Source organism: Trachurus trachurus (assembly GCF_905171665.1).
Source record: "Trachurus trachurus genome assembly, chromosome: 2".
In the NCBI taxonomy this organism is placed as follows: Eukaryota; Metazoa; Chordata; class Actinopteri; order Carangiformes; family Carangidae; genus Trachurus; species Trachurus trachurus.
This window is the reverse complement of record NC_139914.1, coordinates 8,995,373-9,019,681: the sequence shown is the minus strand read 5'-3', so window position 1 is coordinate 9,019,681 and position 24,309 is coordinate 8,995,373. Positions and strand designations below refer to the sequence as shown.

The 24,309-nt window shown below is 42.6% G+C and overlaps 2 protein-coding genes across 5 annotated transcripts; both read left to right on the top strand.

Moving 5' to 3' along the window:
• Positions 1-650: 650 nt before the first annotated feature.
• LOC310998076 (sodium/myo-inositol cotransporter-like) lies at positions 651-3,924 on the top strand (the record flags this gene model as incomplete). Its single annotated transcript, XM_083987969.1, has 5 exons — positions 651-1,284; positions 1,420-1,615; positions 2,094-2,221; positions 2,317-3,461; positions 3,916-3,924. The coding sequence occupies 5 exons, from the start codon at positions 651-653 to the stop codon at positions 3,922-3,924; spliced, it is 2,112 nt and encodes a 703-aa protein (XP_083844095.1).
• A 3,061-nt stretch (positions 3,925-6,985) lies between these two features.
• On the top strand, positions 6,986-23,780 carry LOC310999132 (ATP-dependent RNA helicase DDX3X-like). Of its 4 annotated transcripts, none has more exons than XM_083989456.1 (18): positions 6,986-7,303; positions 8,975-9,026; positions 10,005-10,061; positions 10,302-10,505; positions 11,334-11,436; positions 11,545-11,667; positions 11,772-11,871; positions 11,975-12,110; positions 12,209-12,306; positions 12,655-12,753; positions 12,856-13,016; positions 13,113-13,257; positions 13,345-13,489; positions 15,066-15,247; positions 15,381-15,498; positions 15,591-15,744; positions 15,855-15,979; positions 16,451-23,780. In XM_083989456.1, exons 1-18 carry the CDS (start codon positions 7,259-7,261, stop codon positions 16,528-16,530), a joined length of 2,127 nt encoding a protein of 708 aa, XP_083845582.1. In that variant the 5' UTR covers positions 6,986-7,258; the 3' UTR covers positions 16,531-23,780. The 4 variants fall into 4 exon arrangements, with proteins under 4 accessions (XP_083845582.1, XP_083845581.1, XP_083845583.1 ...); XM_083989455.1 differs by having other exon boundaries at positions 10,002-10,061; XM_083989457.1 differs by lacking the exon at positions 6,986-7,303 and adding an exon at positions 7,811-7,864.
• Positions 23,781-24,309: the final 529 nt, after the last annotated feature.

The window sequence follows — 24,309 nt, the reverse complement described above, 5'->3', positions numbered from 1 at the left end:
TTTGTGTGTTTACACAGCTTGCAGGGGTCTTGATAGGAAGACTGGTTGTGTTTTAAAGCCAATGCTGTGATAAATATTCATGGAAGTCGTATCGGATCACATCTGGTTCACTTTCTGAACGTCAGGGAAACTCCAGCTCCCAGTGCAGGGGACTTTTTTTTTTTTTTTACTACGAGCAATAGAGCAGTAATTCAACTTGTAAAGCACATATTCACATTTCCTCTAATTTTCACTGTATTACTGATAAATACTTTGATGATTGCATCGATTGTTCACTTTGCCAATCACAAATTTAATGGTCGATCGATGAGAAGATAAAATATTCAAATTTTAGGCATTGATTTAGAAAAGAGATGTATTTGATGTGTATATTTCTGTTTGTTGCAGGATCCACATGACCTGGACCTTTTCTCTTCACATCTGCTCCACAGTCAAAACCCAGCTACAATGCAATGTCATTGTGAAAGGTGACCAGCTGCAGCATGCATTGATCCCCGAGGCTGAACACAGCTACAACTATTTATCTTACACCTGCACCTTTATGATTGGTTTATGCTCCTTCGATCATTTATGATTAACTTTTGGATTGTGCGTCAGGAAACAACAGTGCTGCTGCTCTCACATATTGAATAATCTCAAACGTATTCATCATGGCTGCCACCCTGGAAGCGGCGGACATCATCGTCGTAGCCATCTACTTCGTCGTGGTGCTGGCGATCGGTTTCCTGGCCATGTGGAAAGCCAATCGGAGCACGGTGAGCGGCTACTTCCTCGCCGGCCGCTCCATGAACTGGGCGACCATAGGAGCCTCTCTCTTCGTCAGCAACATAGGAAGCGAGCATTTCATCGGACTGGCTGGGTCCGGTGCTGCCAGCGGGTTCAGCGTGGCCGCGTGGGAATTCAACGCTCTGTTGTTGCTCCAGCTTTTAGGCTGGTTGTTCATCCCCGTCTATGTCCTGGCCGGGGTTTACACCATGCCCGAGTACCTGTCCAAGCGATACGGAGGGCAGCGGCTGAAGGTGTATTTCGCTGCCTTGTCTCTCATCCTCTATATCTTCACCAAGCTGTCTGTGGACCTCTACTCCGGGGCCTTGTTTATCAAGGAGTCTTTAGGCTGGAACCTCTACTTGTCCATCTTTCTGCTCATCACCATGACGGCGTTGCTGACGGTCACTGGAGGTCTGGTCGCCGTCATCTACACGGACACGGTCCAGGCGTTCCTCATGATCGCCGGAGCGCTGTGCCTCACTGGTATCAGTCTCTTCAAAGTGGGAGGACTTGAAGGTCATTTGTGCATCTAACTTACACCATTTATTCCATGTTGTTTTTTTAAAGGGATAGTTCAACATTTTGGCAAATTGGCCTCTGCTTTGTGATGTGCATGCTTTCCCTATCGTAACCATGTCCTGTCATTTTAAGAGATGAGGAGCAAGTACATGGAGGCCACTCCGAACACCACGGCCATCATGCAGTCTTTCTCCAACCTGACATATTCCAGCTCCTGCCAGGTCGGCCTCGACCCGAAGAAGGACGCGCTGAGGATCTTAAGAGGCCCAATGGATCCAGATCTTCCTTGGCCTGGTTTTATCCTGGGCCAGACTCCTGCCTCTATTTGGTATTTGTCTCAATCTTTCCATGTAGACGTCATTTTTTAACTGGTTCAGTTCTGAGCAGGTTTATTTATACACATAGTCCACAGCAGAATGATCTAAGATTGTTTCATGCTAATGTTAAGTACGTACAATAGATGAGAGCTCTCTTGTTATGATCATAGATATACAGTGGGGAAAATAAGTATTTTATCCCCTGCTGATTTTTTGCTCTTATTTCACTCGATCAAATGTAAATTAATGTAGAACCTTTATATGATTATATTATTTCTGGATGTTTTGTTGATATTCTGTCCCTCTCTGTTAGAATAAACTAACCATAAAAACTATACACCGCACATTTCTTTGTGGGGGAGCAAACTTACAAAATCAGCAGGGGATCAAATACTTATTTTCCCCACTGTATATATCTATGGTTATGATGCTTGGTGCTTTGTGGTGGACTGGTGGTTAACTCTTTACTGTCCTTATGATGTGTTCCAGGTACTGGTGTACCGATCAGGTGATTGTCCAGCGGGTTCTGGCAGCAAAGAACATCGCCCACGCCAAAGGTTCAACCCTCATGGCTGGCTTCCTGAAAATCCTGCCAATGTTTATCATCGTCATCCCAGGTAGCATCACTGATTGCTTTTTTCAGTTGGTATGACCTTTAATCCTGAACGCACACTCACTAAAACCTTTATTTATGTATTTATTTATCTATCAGGGATGATTTCCAGGATCTTCTTCGCTGACGAGTTGATGTGTATCAGTCCGGAGCACTGTGAGGAAGTGTGTGGTTCTGCGGCCGGCTGCAGCAACCTGGCCTACCCGCGGCTCGTCATGTCGGTGATGCCCGTCGGCCTGCGCGGCCTGATGATGGCCGTCATGATAGCGGCGCTGATGAGCGATCTGGACTCCATTTTTAACTCGGCCAGCACCATATTCACTCTGGACATTTACAAGATGCTGCGCAAACAGGCGTCGGCCAGAGAGCTGGTGATAGTCGGCAGGTTGTTCGTGGTTGTCATGGTGATCATCAGCATCGCCTGGGTGCCGGTCATCATCGAGATGCAGGGAGGTCAGATGTTCTATTACATCCAAGAGGTTTCAGATTATCTCACTCCGCCCATAGCTGCTCTCTTCTTACTCGGCGTGCTGTGCCACCGTTGCAACGAGACAGGTGCATTCTGGGGCGGGATGGTCGGGTTCGCGCTCGGAGCTCTGCGCCTGGCGCTGGCGTTCGTTTACCGCGAACCGCACTGCGACCAGCCGGACGAGCGGCCGTCTTTTATCAAAGATGTCCACTTCATGTATGTGGCGGCCATATTGTTCTGGGTGTCAGCTTTGGTGACGTTCGGTGTGAGTCTCTGCACGCCTCCTCCCGGTGAAGAGCAGATCAGAACAACGACTCTGTGGGGGTTGAGGGAGAGAAAGAGGCTGAAACAGCTACAGAAAGACAAAGGGGAAGAAGACATCGACACCCTGAAGCCTCTTAACCACGGAGACCAACCGAGCAAACTCTGCAGCACCGAGGCCGATCGTGAAGATGTTCAACCAAGCAACGGCCATGCAATCACAGCTGAAAAGACTGAAACCAAACAGCCAGCTCAGAACGGCAACTACGCACTGGTGACTGCCCCCAAAATGGAAGAGGAAGGAGTGAGGGATGGGGAGGAGGAGGTAGAGAGCTGCTTTGGAGGATGTGATGAGGAGGGCGGGAGGTGCGTGAAGGTTTTCGAGTGGCTCTGTGGTTTCCAGGAGAAACAGTCCCAACCTCAGGTGATGACAGCTCAGGAGCAGGAGGAGATGTTGGACCAGCTTCTCCACGAACCTCCGCCAACCAAACTCATCCTGAACACAGGACTGGTGGTGATCTGCTCTATCGGGATCTTTCTCTTTATTTATTTCTCTTTATAAGTCTCCATAGATACAAAGCAGTGGCTCATGTTTCAATCTCAACTTTTTCAATATGAACAGGAACACTGCAGCCTGTGATCTTTAACTCGATTGCCTTCTGATAAGTTACATTGTATGTGTATTTCTAAAATGATATGCTATTATAATATTTCTAAAACACCCACGTCTGAATTGCAGGAGGTCTACTTGTGTTAAGAAACCAATGGGGCATTGCTTTGCATTTTACCCTTTGATACAAGAGTTTGATATGACTTAAATTAGCACTTATTTTTGTACGAGAACATCCTGTGGTATTTTCCATGTAGCTCACACAACAAAACATTGTTACATTTATTATTTGTTTCAGGAATAAGATTTCCAACATATGACAGTTTAACTGTGACATGTGTCCTTTCGTTGTGTACAGATACAGTAATATATTCTTGGATTTATCCCCATGGGGATGTTTTCATGATAATGGAAATTCATAGTGAATGTGAAATCAGCTGTGACATTGCCCTAATTTTTTACCTATCCTGTTTTTAATGCATTTATTAGATTGTGTCATTATTATGAATCATGTTATCATGGTACTGTGTCCATTTATAATAAATGATATCAAGCTTGATTACAGATGTGAAGAGGAGGGTTTATAGATGGATAAAAAAAACCTATTCTATGCAAGAGAGATGAACCTGCCTGAATGTGGCTGTTGTGGATTTTCTCAGGGATAGTCCGAGGTGCCAGTTCTGAATTGTCTTCCCACATTTCTTTTGCACGATAAAAATAAGGACCGACCATCATTTTGTTCCTTTCAGCTCCTCTCTGTCCGACCCAAAGTCTCCTTCACTTTCTCTCCCGACGTTGCACAGCTCAGCAGTAGTTACTGTTGAACTTGACACTCAGGTAATCCTCTAATGGAAAAAACCCATATAACCAAACTGGTCGTTCTGCTCCCTTTAAAGGCCTCAGCCAGGATCTGCATGAGGGTTATTGTGTGTTGACAATGTGCACTGTTCATGTTTCTCTGAACTGATGCACTTGACACAGAGTGCATCATTGTTTTTGTTATTATTGCATTATGTATTATGCCAATGAAAGCTGTGATATTCACACCATGAACTGATGCACTTTGTGTTTGGTGCTAGTCAGCGATTGTGAACATAGCAAACATGACATCTTTTGTTTTTTTAATTTCACCCCACCACCCACCTGTGTCTTTTAAACTCCAGTTTTCAATTCAAGGGCATGGAGTGTCTTTAAATATCAATATACTATGCATACACTGTTTGTTTAGGTCAGCTGCAGTTTATACTGTTTTTGTGAATTGCACTTGTCACCTTGCTGCTTGTGATTTAGTAATTCACTGGTAATTGAGCTTGTGATGTAAAGCCGCAGTAGTAATAACAGAAGAAATAATGAGTGGAGAAATTATGAAACACCAAATGATGTTATGTGCAACAGATTTATCATCCGATACCATCAGATTTTAGAGTAAAAGGCATCATAACAAGCCTCTATACTGCAGTGGAAAGTTACAGGGCAGAAGCGGAAACTTACTGGGTAGTCCCATCACACACACACAAGCTCACTGCAAAAAGTCAAGCAGGTTAGAGTCAATCCCCTTCCTCAGAACTCTCAGTGTTGTAGCCCACCACCACAAACCAATAAGGTCAACCAGTTGTTGACACTAATGCCAAAATTAGAAATATTTAAAGCATTGTAGTGTTTCTTGGAAACCTTTGCAAACCAGAGTCAGAGTGAGAGTTGTGGATGTGTTAGTAGTAAAACCACACACTTTCCCCTTCAGCTCCGGCAACCTACTTAAAGAGAAGTACCAGAGAATGAGATATCCTGATGTTTAACCTCAAAACCACAGCTGAGATCCTTCAGTGTTACCTGAAATCTATCTAAATGTGACCTAGATGCCATTGCTGTGTTACCAGATGTACATGTTGGAAATGTCGATTATGTATCATGCACCACACAATGACATCTACTGCCCCCATGATATGGAAACTACCATAACCTATTTCACACACAGGTGGGAAGTGTGACTCCAACATGGGCAGGGATGTAGCGATACAGCAAGGTGTGAGCCGATGTTAACGGTAATAAAATGCCCATACACTCCAACACCAAGACACAGGCACAGCAAGACTTAATTATCATCATCATGAGCCTGTAAGGGCTGCATGAAAAAAAAAAATCCAAATAAATAGATATATTATATAACAAAGGACTGGGACGGCCAGCACAGACACCAACCAACCAGAACTATAAAAGAAATCAAATGCTAAACAAACAAAACATTGATGCTGGCAAAGCAAAGTTGCAGGCAAATCAGCAGTGACTTGTGTGTCGGGACTGAGTTTCTGACTAAAATTGTACCTGAATGCAAAGCTGTTTTGCTGCCAGGAGTGAAGTGTTGTCCAGTGTTTTATGTTACTGACTGGGCTGCATGCGATGCCATCTAATAAACTCTGCTCTTTGAAGACTGGACCAGATTGTACTTTGTACTGTAAAAATATAGCCAATGCTTTATCCCATAAAAGACAGTCAGCCATGCGCTCCAGTAGCGTTGTGTTTATTCAGCTCATTCTCACCACCATCTGGAATGTACAGACTTTTTCACACGACTTCACAACAATCTGAATTGGGTGTTTATTATTATGTGACTGTTTTTGTGTGTTTCTGACAGCCTTGTTTCAATTCTTAATGATCATGGATGTAAGATGAGATACAGTACACATTCTTTCACTACAGCCTTTTCTCAAAGCAAATTCTTTTCTTTTCTTTCAATGATTAGTGTTTGGAATATACAATAATAAAATCAGACTAATAAAAGGAACACAGTATAATAGATGTGAGAACTATTACATAGGCCTATTTATACAATTGTGTATACAAGGTAATAGGGGAAAAAAAGCACATGTATACATACATAAAATGCATGTATACTCAATAATTAAACATACGTAGCCTTTCAAAAATAGCATCTGCCCTGTGCTCGTATTCCCTGTTCAGCAGCGATATCGCGACAAAGTGTAATCAAAGTCTCGCGGTGTTTGGATCAAACATGAGTCGGTCAAGTTAACTAATGTAACGTCATGAAGCAAGAGGTTAGGTTGCGTTTAAAATTAAAAGATTGGAATACATAAATCACTTTATACACTGTCTTTTACCTGATTGTTTCTCACTATTACTGTATGTAAAATGTGTAACACACGCACCTTCAGTAGCCCTGTTTACACTGATTAGTCATTATAAGTTTTAGACAATAAAACGAGTATAATTCATACTGTCCTAAGGTGAGTAGGTTTTCCTTTGATGTCACTATAATCGCATTAATTAGACCATAAGGATTGCGTTATCATTTGGTACATGTCTACTAAAAAATATTACCCTTGACGAGTGTTGAAAGGCTTTTATTTTGGCGGTACCGGATGTGATGTTCGTGTTTTATTTATACCAACTTGACTAACGCATAACGGCTTCATCACAGCTTCAGCTTGGGAGCTAAGCGACATCAGCAGAGTTTTTGCATGAAGTGCCATCCTTGTAGCTGAAAAACACGGGAATTTATCATCTCGTTAAATTCAACATTGGCATTTTATACAGTTCCGCCTGACAGCTGTAAGCCAATGAGGTAACTGTCATCTGTCGTAACCCAAAAACAGAGGCAGAGGAGAAATAACATAACATCAAACCCGGCAAACAAAGAGGTCCTTTTTTTCAACGACAACATTTTTCCTCCATATTCAATAGTTATGAGTCATGTGGCCGTCGAAAATGCCCACGGTCTAGAGCAGCAGGTAAGCCCGCAGCATCACTTTAATGTGTCTTTGGAAGCGTCAGTTGTGTTATAACGGAGGGAATAAATGTTAGCTTGCCGGCTAGCATTGCACACCGCTAACCAGATGCTATCGTGCTAGCTGCCGTAGCCGTTGGGGTGCGCTTCAATTATGCACAGGCGTGACTGACAGCGGCCGCGATGCGGCTAGCGGGCCATACGACGTTAAAAACGCTTGGGTGATCCTGTGAACTAATTTATTGGATTATAACCGCTGTAATCTTGTTGAATATTAATTATATGTATTAAAAAAAACCTAAAGTGTGAGTGGTGTATGTGGTAGCTAGCTCGTAGACTGCGGATAAGCCGTTAATTCTGACGGCGAGCTTAATAACAAATGACGTCGGAGGGGTTCCGTCGGCGCTGCCGTGTGCGCATATGAAACGCACCTACCAACTATTATCTTCACTGCGTTTGTGTTGCAGCTTGATACAATAATAAAATGGAGGTATGCGGGGATGGAGCGAGGCGGACTGACACACAAACAATGCGGCGTTTGACAGGGCAGCCCACCGGCTTTCGGGTGATGCGCCAGTTTTTGCACAGTTTTTTTTTTTTTTTTTTTGCGTGTGTGTGTGCAAGTCTTGACTGTGTCCGGCTTAGGGGGAGAAAAAATGCTCATTTTATCTGCGTCACCAGCAACGTAGTTTATCTGTGTCTGACTGGCCCAGACAGTTGGATGGCAACAGAAAAGTACTTTATGTTCTCAGTTGATATTTTGCAAAGGTATACCTGGCAAAATGACAGCGAGAGAGTTAAATGCACATTATAGATTTCATTTAAACATTTAAAAACATCCTCTGTCTGAGTCAGGATGCAATGAAAGCTGCACTGGGATGTGTTTTTATGCAGAAATTAATTAACAAAAAGCTTCTCATGCCAATGAAAGCATCAAATCCAAAGCTGTTTCATCTAGATTGCAAAAAAGCTGGATGCACTGACATGAAATTCCTTGCTTCCTATTGTATTTGCCATCCTTTGTTGCTGTTTGCTGACAGAACCACAATTAGATTTTTGCATGTTGGGGTTTCAAACAGCTTTGAAAGTAGTGTGCAGAGCTGTGTGCAGCTGAATTGCACAGAAAAGACTGTTTAGTTTGTGTAGTGCCTCTTAAGCAAAGCTTTCACACTGCTCGTTATGAATGATAAATGTCTTTCCTTTTTCAAATATGATGCAGATTTAGATGTCATGTGCTGCAGACGAGAGGTTTTTTCTGTTGGCTCACATGCAGGCAGGAACCTGAAAGGTGCCACAGCCAAGGCCATGCTGTCATCAAAAGCTTTTACAGTGCAGTTTGGTGATCTGTGAGGGTTCAAAGCATTTTATACACATGGGTGCCTGGGCCATGACTCAGTGAGCTCTTGTTTCATCTCACATTAAATGGCTTTCCACCCATCTGTTTTTATGTTCCTTTTCAATTTGCTGGGGGAAAATCCGGCATGGCAGCAATGGAAATTTTGAGGAATCAAAAAAAAAGAAAAAGAAAAATCGAAAATATGAAAAAAATTAACCTTAACATTGCTGCAGTTCAATAAAATAAAAGTGTCTAAATAAATAGATGATTTAAGTTGCTGTCTGTGCTGCTGAAAGTGACTGAGTATGTGGTCTGTTCCTGTCTTTCTGTGTTTTCCAGCTCGCTGTCCTAGACTTGAGTGCAGCGGACGGACAAGGTGGAGGCGCCAACAGTAAGCAGCCCGCATCTTCTTGTTGGAAGCGTAGAACGATTTATTTCCACTAATTAATTAATGTGCACCAACATCGACAAAGTTGAACATTTTACCTCAACTTACGATAAACCGTGGTGATGAAAAAAAATGGGGATAAAATGAGCGAACAACAGCAAACAACATGGAGAATAAATTGTGAAGGACGCCGAGGTCGGGGGAATGGGAAACTTTTCAAAACAAACACTGATTCATTGACTCATTATTTCAATTCATTACAGTTTAATTGCATCTTCGGGGCAGGGCCGGTTGCACCAGAGATGACTGAAGGAAGGGTATCTAAAAATCTAAAGAATGAAATTTACATTCATTGATAGTAAGTCGGGGCTCTTGTGAAATCTTTGCCCATAATATACTTTCCATTCCAATGGAAATAAAATCCAGAACAGGGATGAGGCCTCAGGAAAAATGCATGTTTGCAGTGCATCCCAAGTTGCCGCTCGTGCTTTTTCATCTTGTAGTTTCAAGAGCTGCACTTGCCACAGCCAGGCATGATTACACATTCAGATTCTGAGCCCTCTAAGGAAGGAAACTCAGTTACTGATGTTGTCTCTGTCTACAGGGCGATACATTCCTCCACATTTGCGGAACAAAGACGCTTCCAAAAATGGTGAGTGGGGTCAAGTTAAAGCTGTCCTGCGGAGTTTTCCAGCAAACGACACAAGACCTAGGTTGTTTTGACTTTTAGTGATATGATATCCACGCAAAAAAAGCAGCGTGGGGTTTATTTAAGCTTCCGCTTGTCCTCTTCTTCGTCTCTGTTGGCACGGTGCTACTGCCATAGTGTGAAACTGGTGGGAGGGTGTGAACAAAAACATGGCTCTGAACGTTGCTCTTTGATGCCACTCGTGGTCAAAAAAACTCCACAAGGCACCTTTATTAACGGTATCTGTTTCTGACAAAACACCACAACTGAAACACTCTGTTCCCATCCAGCAGGAAATGCCTTTGCTGCTGGTCGACAAGGTGTCTACACCATGGCGCCTCCAGCCAACTGTAAGTTCATCATTTAGCTGCGTGCAGTCTTGAAACGGAGGGAAATGAGCTGGGCTTAAACCAAAATCACCCCAAATCAAAGTATTTTGTTAAATTGGATATAAATGTTCTTCCTTTTTTGTCGTCCGATTGCTATGACAAGACCTGAAGCTCATCTCTCTCCTACTGTAGCAGGATGAGTAAAAACTCCTGCAGGTGCTCGGTTCTGTGATCACTTGAGTGTCGTTTCTCCGTCTGCAGACGGCTGGGACGGCGGGCGCAACAACTTTGTCAACGGCTACCATGACAACCGGATGGCGGGCAACACGTTCACGAGGGGCCCGCCTCGCATGGAGCGGGGCCGGGGAGGCGTCGGAGGAGGCGGGTACCGCGGAAACCGGGGAGGATCCTTCAACCCCATCAATCCAGCGCAGCCAATGGCGTTTTGCGGCTACGAAAATAAAGGTGAGATGTGTACGCATCATTTTGTCTCCGTGTGTAAATCTGCTTTGAAACCTGCATGTCTGGTGTTTAATTAAAGCAGAAGTGAGTGATCCGGTCGTTTCCGCTAATGCTGCGTTCCAGGCAGGCTTTTGAAATCGTAAATTACAGCTTCAAGTCACAACTTACGACTTTGTAGCGTTCCAGGCAACCCACTCGTGTTTTTCCGACCTGTTTTACCGGTGAAAGTCACTATAACGGCCACTCGTAACTTCCAACCCGTGAAATCATACCAATACGTCTTTTTGTACAGTCTATGTACCAGATCGAACTGGTACGACTTCACAGGTCGGAAAAAAACGAGTTTCCTTGAACGCACCATAACAGTCCTCGTCCCTACGTCGCCACATTCACGGCGTTCCTTGGCTGCACACACAGCCCTGCATGCCGTTCTCTCTCCTCATTGGATAAAAACTGTAGGATACGATAAATGTTTTCTCTTCGGCGCAGAGCAGAGTGACTGAGAGACCCGTGTTTCGGTCCAAACACTCTATGTAAGTGATTGCTGTCGGAAGATATAACTATTTAAGACTTATATTAACACAAATATATCACTTACTTCTGCTTTAATATAAATTATTAAAAATGTAGCCTGTAGAGCCGATTTAGTGACGGTCATGAAAGTCAAAAATTAAAACCACACACCACAATGTTTCCCAGTCAACATCACCCACTTTGTTGTCAAAGCAGCAGCTGTACTCGTCTTGTCTCCCTGCTGAACACTGGTGAGATAAAGCTGAATGTGTGAAACTGTCTCGCTTCCTGACTTCTGTTGTCCACTCTGCTTGACAGATGCCGGCGGCTGGAACACGAACAAGGATGCATACAGCAGTTTCGGAAACAACCGAGGGAAGTCTGCATTCTTCAACGACAGAGGCAACTCGAACAGAGGGAGGTAGGACAGACGCACAGACGGAATAAACTCCCGTCAAGTCGAACGACTTCAAGGTGAAGGTGTCGGAGAGAAATGTACATTTTCACCTCAACGATTTTGTCTTTTCAGGTTCGAGCACGGTGGATTTGGCGGCGGCGGCGGCGGAGGAGGAGGAAACAGCCGCTGGGTGGAGGAGTCCAGGGAGGAGGGAGACTGGTCCAAACCAACGCCACGGAACGAGCGCCTTGAACAGTGAGTCCATGCAGCTTGAGACAGATGTAGCTGGGTAATTTAATCAACTTTGTAGGGAGACAAACTCACATTTCTCTGTTTTATTCTTTGTTTTTGCTCTGTAGTGAGCTGTTCTCTGGAAGCAACACTGGGATTAACTTTGAGAAGTACGATGACATTCCTGTTGAGGCCACCGGACAGAACTCCCCCCATCACATCGAGAGTGTGAGCTGCTGTTAACCAGAAAATCTCATCTCATCTTAAACATCAGCTCCATTGTGTCACATTTAATTAATGTTTTTTCTTCATGAATGTTTGTGCTGTGTAGTTCCAAGATGTGGACATGGGTGAGATCATCATGGGTAACATCGCGCTGAGTCGCTACACTAGACCGACGCCCGTCCAGAAATATGCCATTCCCATTATCAAGTCGAAGAGAGACCTCATGGCCTGCGCTCAGACAGGTAACACATGCAGCACCTGAGCTCTGCACACACACAAAACACGAGGATGATAATGATGCTGTGAGAACATAATACTACCTGTGTGTGTGTGTTTGTAGGTTCTGGGAAGACTGCGGCGTTCCTGCTGCCGATCCTCAGCCAGATCTACACTGACGGCCCAGGAGAAGCTCTTAATGCAGCGAAAGCCTCTGGACAGGTGAGCACAAAATCTTAGCCCCTGAACAAAGCCACGTAAAAGACCTCAATCCTTTTGTATTTCCCCTTTTCTAACTGGACTAAAGCAGACGGATCAATTTCTAAGTGGAAATATTTTAGACGATTAGCATTACTTAAAGAGGAAGATGTAATTATGTGTTGACAGATTTTCTCTGCCCCTCCTTGCCTGATGTTTTGTTTTCCTGTTAGTTCTCTTGCATCTCCTCTCTGTGGGTCCCACCGTACATCAGCCCTGACAGCTGCTGACCTATGTAGTTGAATCTCTAAATGCAAAGCTGGATTTCACTGAACTAACATGTTGCTTTGTATTTTTTTTTTTTCTTTACAGGAGAATGGGAAGTATGGGCGTCGTAAGCAGTTCCCCATCTCTCTGGTCCTGGCTCCAACCAGAGAACTGGCATTACAGATATATGACGAAGCCAGGAAGGTATATACCACCAACATGCACACAACAACTCCCCCCTGGCGCAAATGATTAAAAACGTTTACTCATGCATTTCTTCCGTCGTCCATCTTCTTTTATTTGTAGTTTTCCTACCGGTCCAGAGTGCGTCCCTGCGTCGTGTATGGAGGAGCCGATATTGGCCAACAGATCAGGGATCTGGAGAGAGGCTGCCATCTGCTGGTGGCCACACCGGGCAGACTGGTGGACATGATGGAGAGGGGCAAGATTGGACTGGACTACTGCAAGTAAGACATGGACAGAATGAAACACGTTTTCTATTTCAATGTTTGCATCATTTTGAACGCTCACATCTTCCTCTGTGTCCTTCCTCTTCTCCTCAGCTACCTGGTCCTGGATGAGGCAGATCGTATGCTGGACATGGGCTTCGAACCGCAGATCAGACGCATCGTGGAACAAGACACCATGCCACATAAAGGCATCCGGCAAACTATGATGTTCAGTGCTACCTTCCCCAAAGAGATCCAGGTGTGTTTGCACGACAAAACCAAGTTTGTTGAGTTCCTGTTCTTGTTTTTGGGTTGGAAAGCGTCTTAAAAACTGCTCCTCTTGCAGATCCTGGCCAGGGATTTCCTGGAGGAGTATATCTTCCTGGCAGTGGGCAGGGTGGGCTCCACCTCGGAGAACATCACTCAGAAGGTGGTGTGGGTGGAGGAGAGCGACAAGAGGTCCTTCCTCCTGGACCTGCTCAGCGCTACAGGTGAGGCGATCACACAGCAGTAACGTGTAGCCTTCACAGATCTGTGTGGAGCTGCAAACACACACACACACACATAACACACAGTGCAGTTTTATTTCCCCTGTCCTTTCTTCATCGTCATGTTGTCGTCCCCACATCTCAGCTGGTGTCTCATGTTTACCTCCGTGTGATGCCCATTAACACCCTGTCTGTCAACCATTTTTGAAACATTTGGGAAAAGCTCAGAACATTCACATAGATGTGTTTTGTTTTGCCTTTAATAAAAATGAACATACATTCAAACCAGGGAGCATCAATAGGGGTTTAGAAATCTTAAACATGATGCACAGATGAAGTTTGTCCACATTTTCTGTCTTTCTGGGGATTAGCAAGACGTTTTGAGCAGGAAATATTGAATTATTTTTATTTCTTTACCCGAGAAGGGCAGCAACAGTGAGATTATTGTCTAGAAAGGAAATATTATTTATACCCTGAAGGGTTGAACTAATATTTTCCCATCCTTCAGTTTACAGTAAAATCTCATTTAAAGACACATCTGGGGTTCGGAAAACAAACCTTTTTGTTTTAGTAGTGAAACAGATTTTCCAAATTGAGCTCCATCAGGAACATTAAACATACAGAGCTGCTTTTTTTTTTTTTTTTTTTTTTTTTTTTTACTGGTGACTGAGTGCAGTTTACATGTTGGTGGTTTGGTGTGGTTTTATCCCAAGTTATCCCCAGCGAGGTACAGGACAATACTGGAGACAACATAGACAAACCTGGTAAGATTCTCAATCAAGAAAACCCGTATTTGCCATCCCATACTTTTGAATAATTTTGCTTGCCTTTTTTAATATTCTTCTCAGTGGTGGAGAATCCTGTGTTCAGTCTGTTATTTTTGGTTCTGTGTCCATTTCATGAATCAGGTTTGCTCAGCTTAATCCAAACATGCCTGTTGTATTTTCAAGAGTTTTTTTTTTTTTTTCTTTTTTTCTTTTTTCCACATCTCTATGTATCGTATGTTCCTGTAGCGTTTTCACATCAGACCCAAATCCTTGATGGAGAGAGTCTGGTTATGCTGCAGTGTCACCAGTTAATGCATGGATATCAATGTGGATGAATGTGCACTTCATAATCAGGTTGTAATGTCATTAGAAGAGGAGCGTTTAGAAAAAACATGTGACCACACTCTTTCCATCAGTGGCTCTAGTCACAGTGCTGCGGATGCTCTTAGCTATTTATTCTTGTCATCTTGTTTTTTTGGTTTTTAGTCATGCTGCACCCCCCCTGCTGCCTGCTGCACTATTCTGTTTGTAGAAATACATTATTCTAATGTAATATGAATGGTTAAGTAGTTAATATGCATGTTGTTAAGATGTATGTATCACATCACAGACAGACCGGCCGCTAAGGCTGAAGGAGGTTTTTCAGAAACTGATATGATTGGGTTTACTTTTCAAGATTGTTATAATGATTCAGTGTGTTTTGTACATCTGACTCATTTATTTTTATATATATTATCATGCTCCCTGATAATAAACACGGTCTCTTCTGTGTCACAAACTAACCTCAAGTGTCTTTTTTCTCGATTGACCAGGCAAGGACTCGTTGACTCTGGTGTTTGTGGAGACCAAGAAAGGTGCAGACGCCTTGGAGGACTTCCTGTACCGAGAGGGCTATGCCTGCACCAGTATCCATGGCGACCGTTCCCAGAGAGACCGAGAGGAGGCCCTGAGCCAGTTCAGATCAGGAAAATGCCCCATTCTGGTGGCCACAGCGGTCAGTAAAAGTCAAACTCTGATCGTATACAGTCAGATGTCATTATTGGGACATCTCACACTTTGCTGCACACACATAACATCAGCACTCTTTCTTTCTGCCCCCCCCCCCCCCCCCCGTGTTGTGTATTCAGGTAGCGGCTCGGGGTCTGGACATCTCCAATGTGAAACATGTTATTAACTTTGACCTGCCCAGCGACATAGAGGAGTATGTCCACCGTATTGGACGCACAGGACGAGTCGGAAACCTGGGTACGACTATGACAAGTTGCATTATCTAAGATGAGGATAGAACTTGCAAAAAGCACTTAATTAATTAATTATTTAATGCTTTTCACATGTAGGACTGGCCACATCGTTCTTCAATGACAAGAACGGGAACATCACTAAAGACCTGCTGGACATCTTAGTAGAGGCCAAACAGGAAGTTCCCTCATGGCTTGAGAGCCTGGCCTATGAGCACCAGCACAAGAGCACCAACAGAGGACGCTCCAAGAGGTAAACACACGTCTCATTCACTGTGTAAAGTCAAATCATCACTTTCCTGTCTTAATGCGGCAACGTTGAGTGTTTACAGACAAGACTAATGTGAGTGATTTGACCTCCAGGTTCTCTGGAGGTTTTGGAGCACGTGATTATCGCCAGACGGCCGCAGGAGCCAACAGCGGAGGGTTTGGAGGACGTGGAGGTCGCAACCAGGGAGGACATGGAGGCACCCGTGGCTTTGGAGGAGGTGAGTGTCTCAGTGTTTGGATATACAATTAGACTATCATGGAAAAGTTCATTTATTTCAGTAGTGGAACTCGTATATTATATAGATTCATTACACACAGACTGAACTGTCTCTTTAAATTCTTTTAATTGTAACGAGTAGGGCTTACATTTAATAAAAACCCCAAATTCAGTATCTCAATGCGAAAAAATTCACTATTGTAACTCAGTTGTGTCACACTGTAATCAGCTAATTAACTCAACACACCTGCAAATGTTTCCTGAGCCTTTAAATGGTCTCTCAGTCACGGGGAAAGCTGCTGACCTGACCGTTGTGTGTGATGCTTATTGTGAAGTCATACTCATGCTAAAGGATTTTTTTTTTTAAGTTCAACAAACCGTGAACTGGTGAAAAAACACATTTCCAGTACTTCTGGACTGACCTGCCACTTTTATTTTGGTAACTTCCTGTCCTCTGTTGCCTCCCCATTAGGTGGTTTTGGTAACTTCTACACCAGTGATGGCTACGGAGGCAACTACACACACTCTCAAGTTGACTGGTGGGGCAATTAGGTTCCCTCCTTCCCTCCTTTCCTCTCCCTCCCTCACTCATCCCTCTTTCTTCCTCTCACTCATCCTCCTTCCTTTCCTCATACTGTCGTCTGAACTCCATCTGTCTCCACCCCTCCATTAAGAATCCACATGCATGTTATTAAACTATTTATACTTGTTTATATAGCCCTCCTTCCATCCCTGTGCGCTAAGATCTTTTAATTCCTCTTAAGATTTTTCTGGTCCTTCCCATCTCCATTGTCAGCCAAACTTTTTTTTTTTTTTTTTTAGTTTCTTAGTTCCTGTTAAGTCTCACCTGGTAAAATAGATTACAATTTTAAAAGGAGTCTTCAATTTTAGTTGGTTATTTTCTAACACTAGCCACAGACTTACTTCGAGCTAGCAGCACTCTTTGGTTTCAGCAAGGACTTTTTAAACTATTTGCCCTCTGTGACGTGTCTGAAGAAAAATAACCAATTGAATTGTAAGCTCTAGGTGTTCATTTAACCCCCTAAGATAGACACAGAATATTTACAGTCTGGAAAACCAGGGGACATCCTTTTTTTCTCTCTCTCTTTTTAGATTTGAATTTTGGCTTCATTGTGTTTTTGTCTGTACTCACCCAAAGCCAGCCAGGCTTCCTGTGTCCCCCTCACACGTCATCTTTGTATGTAAAACGCAAGGCCATGTTGTAAATCACCGGCCAAAAATTTTTTCTAAAATGTATCGCAGAGATGGGCAAGACGACGTCAGATCTGAGCAAAAATATGTCTGCATATAAATTCAAAAATGGGAGCTGGCTGAGGTCTCCTTCACTTACATGATGGATTCTTAAAAGGGGCCACAGAAACAGCAAAATGTTTTTCTTTCTTTGGGTTTTTTCACCTTTTGAAAAATATATTGAATTATTGAGTTACCAAGGTCTGAGAAAGATGTCCCACAGAGACAGACGAGACAAGGGGTTGGGACTCTGGCAGACATTGACCGTGTGCAATGACGCCAGCAAACAGTCCTCAGACTCGTGGTTGTTAATATCACAACTACAAACAGCGTCTTTGTTTGGAGCAAATCATAACGGAGGATCATTTGTTTCTGTACTGTGCCTTTCAGAATTGAAACCTTGTCTCTTATTTCCATTGTTTTTATTGCCATAATGCGTAACTGGCTATAAGTATTGGCCAACTGTGGCTGAAATAATGTGTATTTAATGTCATGTATGGATTCAAACATGTTCTTCTGTTCTTTATTTCTATTTGGAAGGAAACAAACTAGGCTTGAACTAAATCAAACCTTGGCAAAAAAAAAAAAAAAAAAACTTTAAACAAAAAACTGTGATGAGGAACCTCAACACTGTTCCTTATCTGTCTATTGGAGTACAAATTCATCAGAAGGTCTCTGATTAGCTGATTCCCAACAGCATATTACCATTGCGATCATATTTCTATCGATTTCTTTTGAATGCACCCTCATCCAAAGCTGAAATGGGTTAAAAACATGACTTTTCTTGTTAAGAGAATAGAAGCTGTATTGATGCCAAACCCAGACCTTGTTACTTTTAAAGGCTGTAAACTGATAATAAGCAGTGGTTTTATACTTTTGGGAAACAAAGTCCTGCTCATTGACCTGTATGTCACATGCATAGCTCTGGTTTGAGCTTGAGTTTGGGTTTCTCAAAACCATCTTGCCACTAATTGTTGGGTCACTTGATGCCAGAAGCAGAGCCACTGAGAGAGAATTTGGTGCAACAACGATATGGTTTCATTAGATCTGCAGTAATTGCTAAAAAGGTTCATTGTGAAACCTGCATGCAGCAGCAGTTTGAGTCTTTGGTCGTGAAACACTGAAATGTTGTTTCTACACGTACAAGAATAATAATATCCAACAATTCAATCATAGAAATCATGCCAAAGCAACGCTACAACATTTTTGGGGTGTAAAAATAACCACTATGTGGCTGCATAGCTGTTACCAAATTTTTCCCAGTGGCTGTGGCTGTGGACGTTCAGCTAACTCTTGGTGCCACCATGCTCTTGGGAAACTGGCTCCGCTTCCACTACAAACATTGAAACCCTTGTTTGCCAAAAAAAAAGCTTCTTTCAAGGGGATACACAACCAAAAGGCTATAAGAGTTCAAAATTTTCTTGCTCACTCTATCCTGGAGAGTTACATGAAGAGTCTTCTCTAAAATAAGTCATTCCAGTTTATCCGTTAGGTCAGTTGAGGTCAGGCGTAAAAAAAAATAAAAAAGCAAAGAATTGGTCGAGCTAGCCTGACCCACGTCACAGCAGAGACAGCTGGGGCTTCTGCAGGATGTCACGCCACACCTCTACAGCACATTTTACCCACACCCTGTCTGTCTGTGCTATGCACAAAAGAAAACAGGCACCGTCATCCAATAATGTTTACAGGTCCTTCCATTCCTATCCGTCATCATTTCTCTTGTGCAACGTTTTTTTAAAAAGAAGCACAGAAATTTTCCTCAATCCAGATGGAGGCCAGCTTTTAAAGGCAACACACATCAATAGCATATCATGTGTGCACAACCTCCTTTTTCTTTTGTAGTCTGCACACCGACAGCATCTTGGCTCAAGCCGTTGCTGACTGATGTTGTTCTCTTCTTTGCTTCCACCTCTGTGTCTGTGTGGTTGTCAGTTAATGGGAAGTAAAATAGAAGTCTACCTTGGCATAGCACAGCAGTACAGGCCAGATAAGATGTGCTAGAGGACGAGTGGCAGAACAAAACAGAAAATATTTTGGCAAGAATTTATTTTCTTGACACAGTTTTACCCCCCGCTACCTGATAAGCCCTACTTTGCTCTGCTGTGGATCCAGGCTACCAGGGGCAGCTGACCTGCACCTTGGATGTTCGTGTTTCATCCCTGTTTGAACGTGTAAAAGCAGAAACTGCACTGTACATTTGGACGGTTCAGTGGCAGAAGTGAGGAATTCCCCACTGTGTCAATCAGCAGCAGAATAAGTTCAAATCGGCTGCTGCCTGGTGGGGAAACAGTTCATTTTCATCAGGGTCTTAAATTGTCTTGTTTACATTAATAAGGTTGGTGAAATGAAAAAAGATAGGTTAAGTGTAAATAGTTCATATCCTTAAAATGCAAAGAGAAGAATCTCCACAGAAAAAGAATGTGAATTAAAAGTGATACAACACTTGATGTGTAGAAGATTACGTTCGATCACTCGACATTGATCCATGCAGTGTCTGGTAAGCTCAGGTCAGTGGGCAATTTGAACAAGCTCTTTTAAAAACAAAAGAGATCAAAAATGAGTTTACACATGAATACAAACCAGTAGGCAGAGACCCTCAAATTGCCCACTGGCTTTGCCAAATGACAAGGCTGGACCAAGACAACAAAACATATGCAAGTGTTGTTGTTTTTTGGTCAAGGAGTTAACAAAAAAATAATAATGCCAAGCAAATAAATCAAATTCTACAGCAGGCTTTAGTTACGTTGAAACTCTCCGATTTTTTCCGTCTTGTATGATTTTTAGACAAATCTTTAATCAGAAGTCATGTTCGTGTCAAATCTATTTCCCTCGAGTACAGGCGGTCGAGCGCAGTTCAGGAAACTAGTCGGTTGGCTTTTTAACAGGATTTTCGAAGAGTTTCAGGCCGAGTGGTGCTGGAGGATTGAGAAACCGAGCAGACAAGCAGGTCAATTTAACAAGCTAGATTTGAGCTTTGGTGCAGAGACACCAGTCCCATGTGGTGAGAGAAGTCGGTAGAGGGATAGACGCAACACACTCCACCATGTAAAAACTTCCAAATTAGTTTGTGTTTACTTTCAGCTACTGTTCAAAGTGTGGTTCAGCTGTTGGATGAACCGTTACTGTATGTAGCACAACACTCGGTTCAGCGTGGGCCGTCTAATCCAGGCTACACTACAATTAGCTCTGGTTGAATTAAACCCGAACCTGTGTTTTTTGAGGTTGTTTGATGTTACACTTATTAGATTTCTTACAAAAACTGTTGAGTATGAAGGAACAAGCACCAGGAAGATAGAAATCAGTAAATAACGTTGCAAATGACAATCAATTTTGGAGGATTTGCTTAATTTGAAACTCACTTTACACATCAACAGAAGTCTTTAATTTGCACTTTGTTAACAGTCTTGGGGACACTGACAGGTTGAACTGAACCAACTGTCTCATGGGCAGGTATTTGACTACTGTCCACGTCTAAACATGGACACCTGACTTCTGGCCCTTAATGCTGGAGGAGCCTGAAGCGCATTATCTACTCTTTACAGTTGTTGTGTCCCCAGATCCCCATATTGTTGATGTTCAGGGGCTGCGTGGAAGTTGGGGGCTCTACCTTTTTAAATATTGACTTGAGAAAAACGCAGATTTAAGCGCTCGACTGAATCGTCAACACTGTCGCATCTTCCCTGTGTTAGAGGGGACGTTGTCAACGTTAGATACTTGAATTCATGGCCGTTGCCAACCGTAAACATAGTATGCAGCTAGTGTAGTTTCTCGTGTTGAGTTTGTTTTTTAAGAAAACCCAACAAAAAACAACCTTTCAGAGGATTACACCGCGTCTGAGACATAACACTTGAATGCATCTGGTTCAGTGTGTAGACAATGCTGTGCCTTCTAATAGCCATTAGAGGGCAGACAGAATAACCATGTAAAAAAAAACAAAATGAAGGAATGACTGATCATTTTACATGCAGTGATACTGATGCTCGGAGCTGTCGTTTTGATACAAGATCTGAGTATTTTGTCAAATGCTGGTAGTGTAGATAGGACTTTTGAATTTTTTGAGTTACACAGCAGGGAGTCGTGGAAGGTCAGACTTCAGTTTACCTCACTTTTCATCTTGTTTATAGAGCAATCTTGTTGAGTAGTAGTGTTCATAGTAAGTACATAAATATGCAATGTATGTAGGTCTTTTTCTAGAGAAGACAGATTATATCTATCAGTTGTAATTACTTTTGAACTGTGTTGGAGCAACACTTAACTACCACTGTGCCCCGAAAACCCCCGCCCGCCCGTTCTCATCAAAACGCCTGTCCCCCTCTCTCCCAGGGCGCTTGAACTTTAAGTGCAATAGAAATCAATTACTTGTGGCTTGCTTTCACTTTGCCGTCACCAAGAATCATGAGTTTTCTTTTTGTCTGGGCTGTTTTCTGCCTGTGCACAAACTGGCACACGTGGAATCGGCTCGTATTCTGACATTGTGCACGGTGCCTTGAAACGACTGAGTCACTGATTCCTTAGAGACTGAAACGTGATAGTTAGTTAGGGCTGGGTATTTTTCTTTTTTTTCAACAGAGATGTCAACTCCAAAAACAAGAGTAGATGTGTTTATGCTTTTAGTGAGAATGTATGCAAAGCCATCACACATTTATCGTGATAAGATGCAAACGCTGGCGCAAGTAGATCCAGTAACATGGGCTGAGTTTTAATTTAAAAAATGTAGTGTGATGTTTGTGTAAATTCTCCATCTCCTCCTTTTTGTCAGATGGACTGCTGTCAGATTGAGCAGTAGAGCTTTGAATAGATCAGTTAGTTGATCTACATCTTTGGTCCAGAGGTAGAGTAGGTTGAATCCTGTTTCTAGTGACCATCAGTTGTGCTAATTAAAGGTACACTCGGCGCGCTCAGTTTGATTTCCTGTGGAAGAAAACTCCAATCCAGCACTTTAGTTTTTCTGGTTTTTGAACATTTTCAAAAACCCTTTCAATGCCTTAAAGTCCAGGGTGATACCCAGCCCTAATGGAGGAGCAGGTAGTGAAGTTGGTTACACTGTAAAACGGCATTCCCATGGCAACAGATGCACTCGCGGTGTCGCCATGGCAGAGGATTCTGCATCACTACAGAAGCTAACTTAACCAGCAGGACTGTTTTTGATCGTCAGTGAACTATTTAAGGTGCTACGCTCCCATTGCTGCGGCCTGCAGGCCCCTCTGTTGTAGAAAGACTTCAACCCCCAAGTTTTACAGGAAACACTGCAGTTACTTAGTTTAACCTTCAGCTAAAGTCTTCTGTAGCATACGTCCTTCAAAACCTCCGAGAGGAGCGAGTGAGTGAGTGAACGAGTGAGTGAATGAGTGAGTGAAGTGTAGCACAGCTGAGTGTCAGAAAGAGAGGTTTGTCCAGTGTGTGTGTGTGTGTGTGTGTGTGTGTGTGTTGTACGGACAGGTTCTTCCAGATATGAAACAGTTTTTTTTTTTCTTTTTTTAGTTTGTTAATTTTTTTAGAAAATGTTTTGGTTTTTATTTTTGGGACCAGGTGGAAATGTAGTTAAACAGCAAACGGTAGGATTCAGCTGTTTGCACACAAGAGTTCTCGAGTCTACTTTCGCTGCTAGTTTGTGTAATTTATCAAGCATTTTTGAGAAATATTTATTTTTATAAGCCTAATACAAAAGTTGATATTTTACAAAGTGACTTGACCAAAAGACAGTAAACAAAAACACTGGCACTTGAATGTTGAATGTCATTGGTATGAGTGAAAATTTCTATTTTTCTGGGGTAGTGTGAGCTTTTTAATGTTAAAGATGCAACGTGTAGGGATTTCTCTTTGGATATGTCACTGTCACAAGCTGTAGGAATAATAAAGGTTCTCAAAATCCAAACCCAAAAAAATAACAATAATGCCACTGGTGCAAAAATATTAAAAATCCCAACACACCAGTTCTCTGTTAAAGGCCAGTAAACTGATACTCACACCACATGCACACCTTTTCTCTGCTGGTTGTTTTCTATAGTCCAACTGCTGCACATTTAATGAAAGTTTTATTTTGAAAATCAACTCTGCAGTCGTGTCCCCTGACAGCATGAGGCGTAAAACCATCCAACAAAACTGAACTTTGCAGCTCAGCATTGGGTGCAAGCTTGGTTGGGATTGTTGGTCTTTGGGTATTTACAATAGATTAGATGTAATTTATTGTATAAAGAAATATTTTTTGTTTATAAGTTGGATTCAAGTACGTCCACTCAGCGGTTTGTATGAAAGAAGATGTGCATGTGGTGTCGTCGTATCGCAGTAACAGTGACTGTGACATATAGAGAGAAACATCCTACACGGGTTACCTTTAAAGTCACATTGGACTCAGTATCCGATCCATAAACCTGTTTGTGTGACAGGTTCCATTGCCAATAATGAAAATCAACCATAAACAGCCATTTTTTTTAATTGGCAAACAAAATTCGAAACAATACCACCATGTATGCCAAGGTTTGGATAAAAAAAAATATAACAAAATGTTACGATCAAAGACCGTTTTGTACAAAAAAAAAAAAAAAGACAAACATACATGCAGTACAAAAAACAAGTGTCCAGATTCTCTCCAAGTCAGTTGTTGTTGATTTTGTTTTTTTGTTTTATTTTTCTTTTCATTTGAGTCTTTACACTTTTTCCTTCCCGTTAATACCCTTGTTGTGAATGTCTGGCAAGTGGCGACCTTTAAAGTCTTCATAACACAGAATTAACTGTGGTTCTATTGCTATGTTGTTGTGATTTGCATATTTTCAGGCGTCAGTGTGTTTAACGCTGTCACGGGGAGCGGGAGGGGGGGGAAGAGCGTCTGGCCAATCAGAAATGACGATCCATCCTGCTGTCTTTTACATTAGAGTGGGAAACTTTTTGTTTTTATTGCACCTTGCAGCTGATCCATGGCTGTGAATCTGTCCCGTCATGGACAGAATCATTTAATTATGTCTACTTAGCACGCACACAAACCCACTTCTGACAGTCACCGTCATGGCATAACGGCAAGTAATCACGTTTTACACAGACACAAAAGTTTTTGTGGCTCAGTGTACACAAATACAAACACGT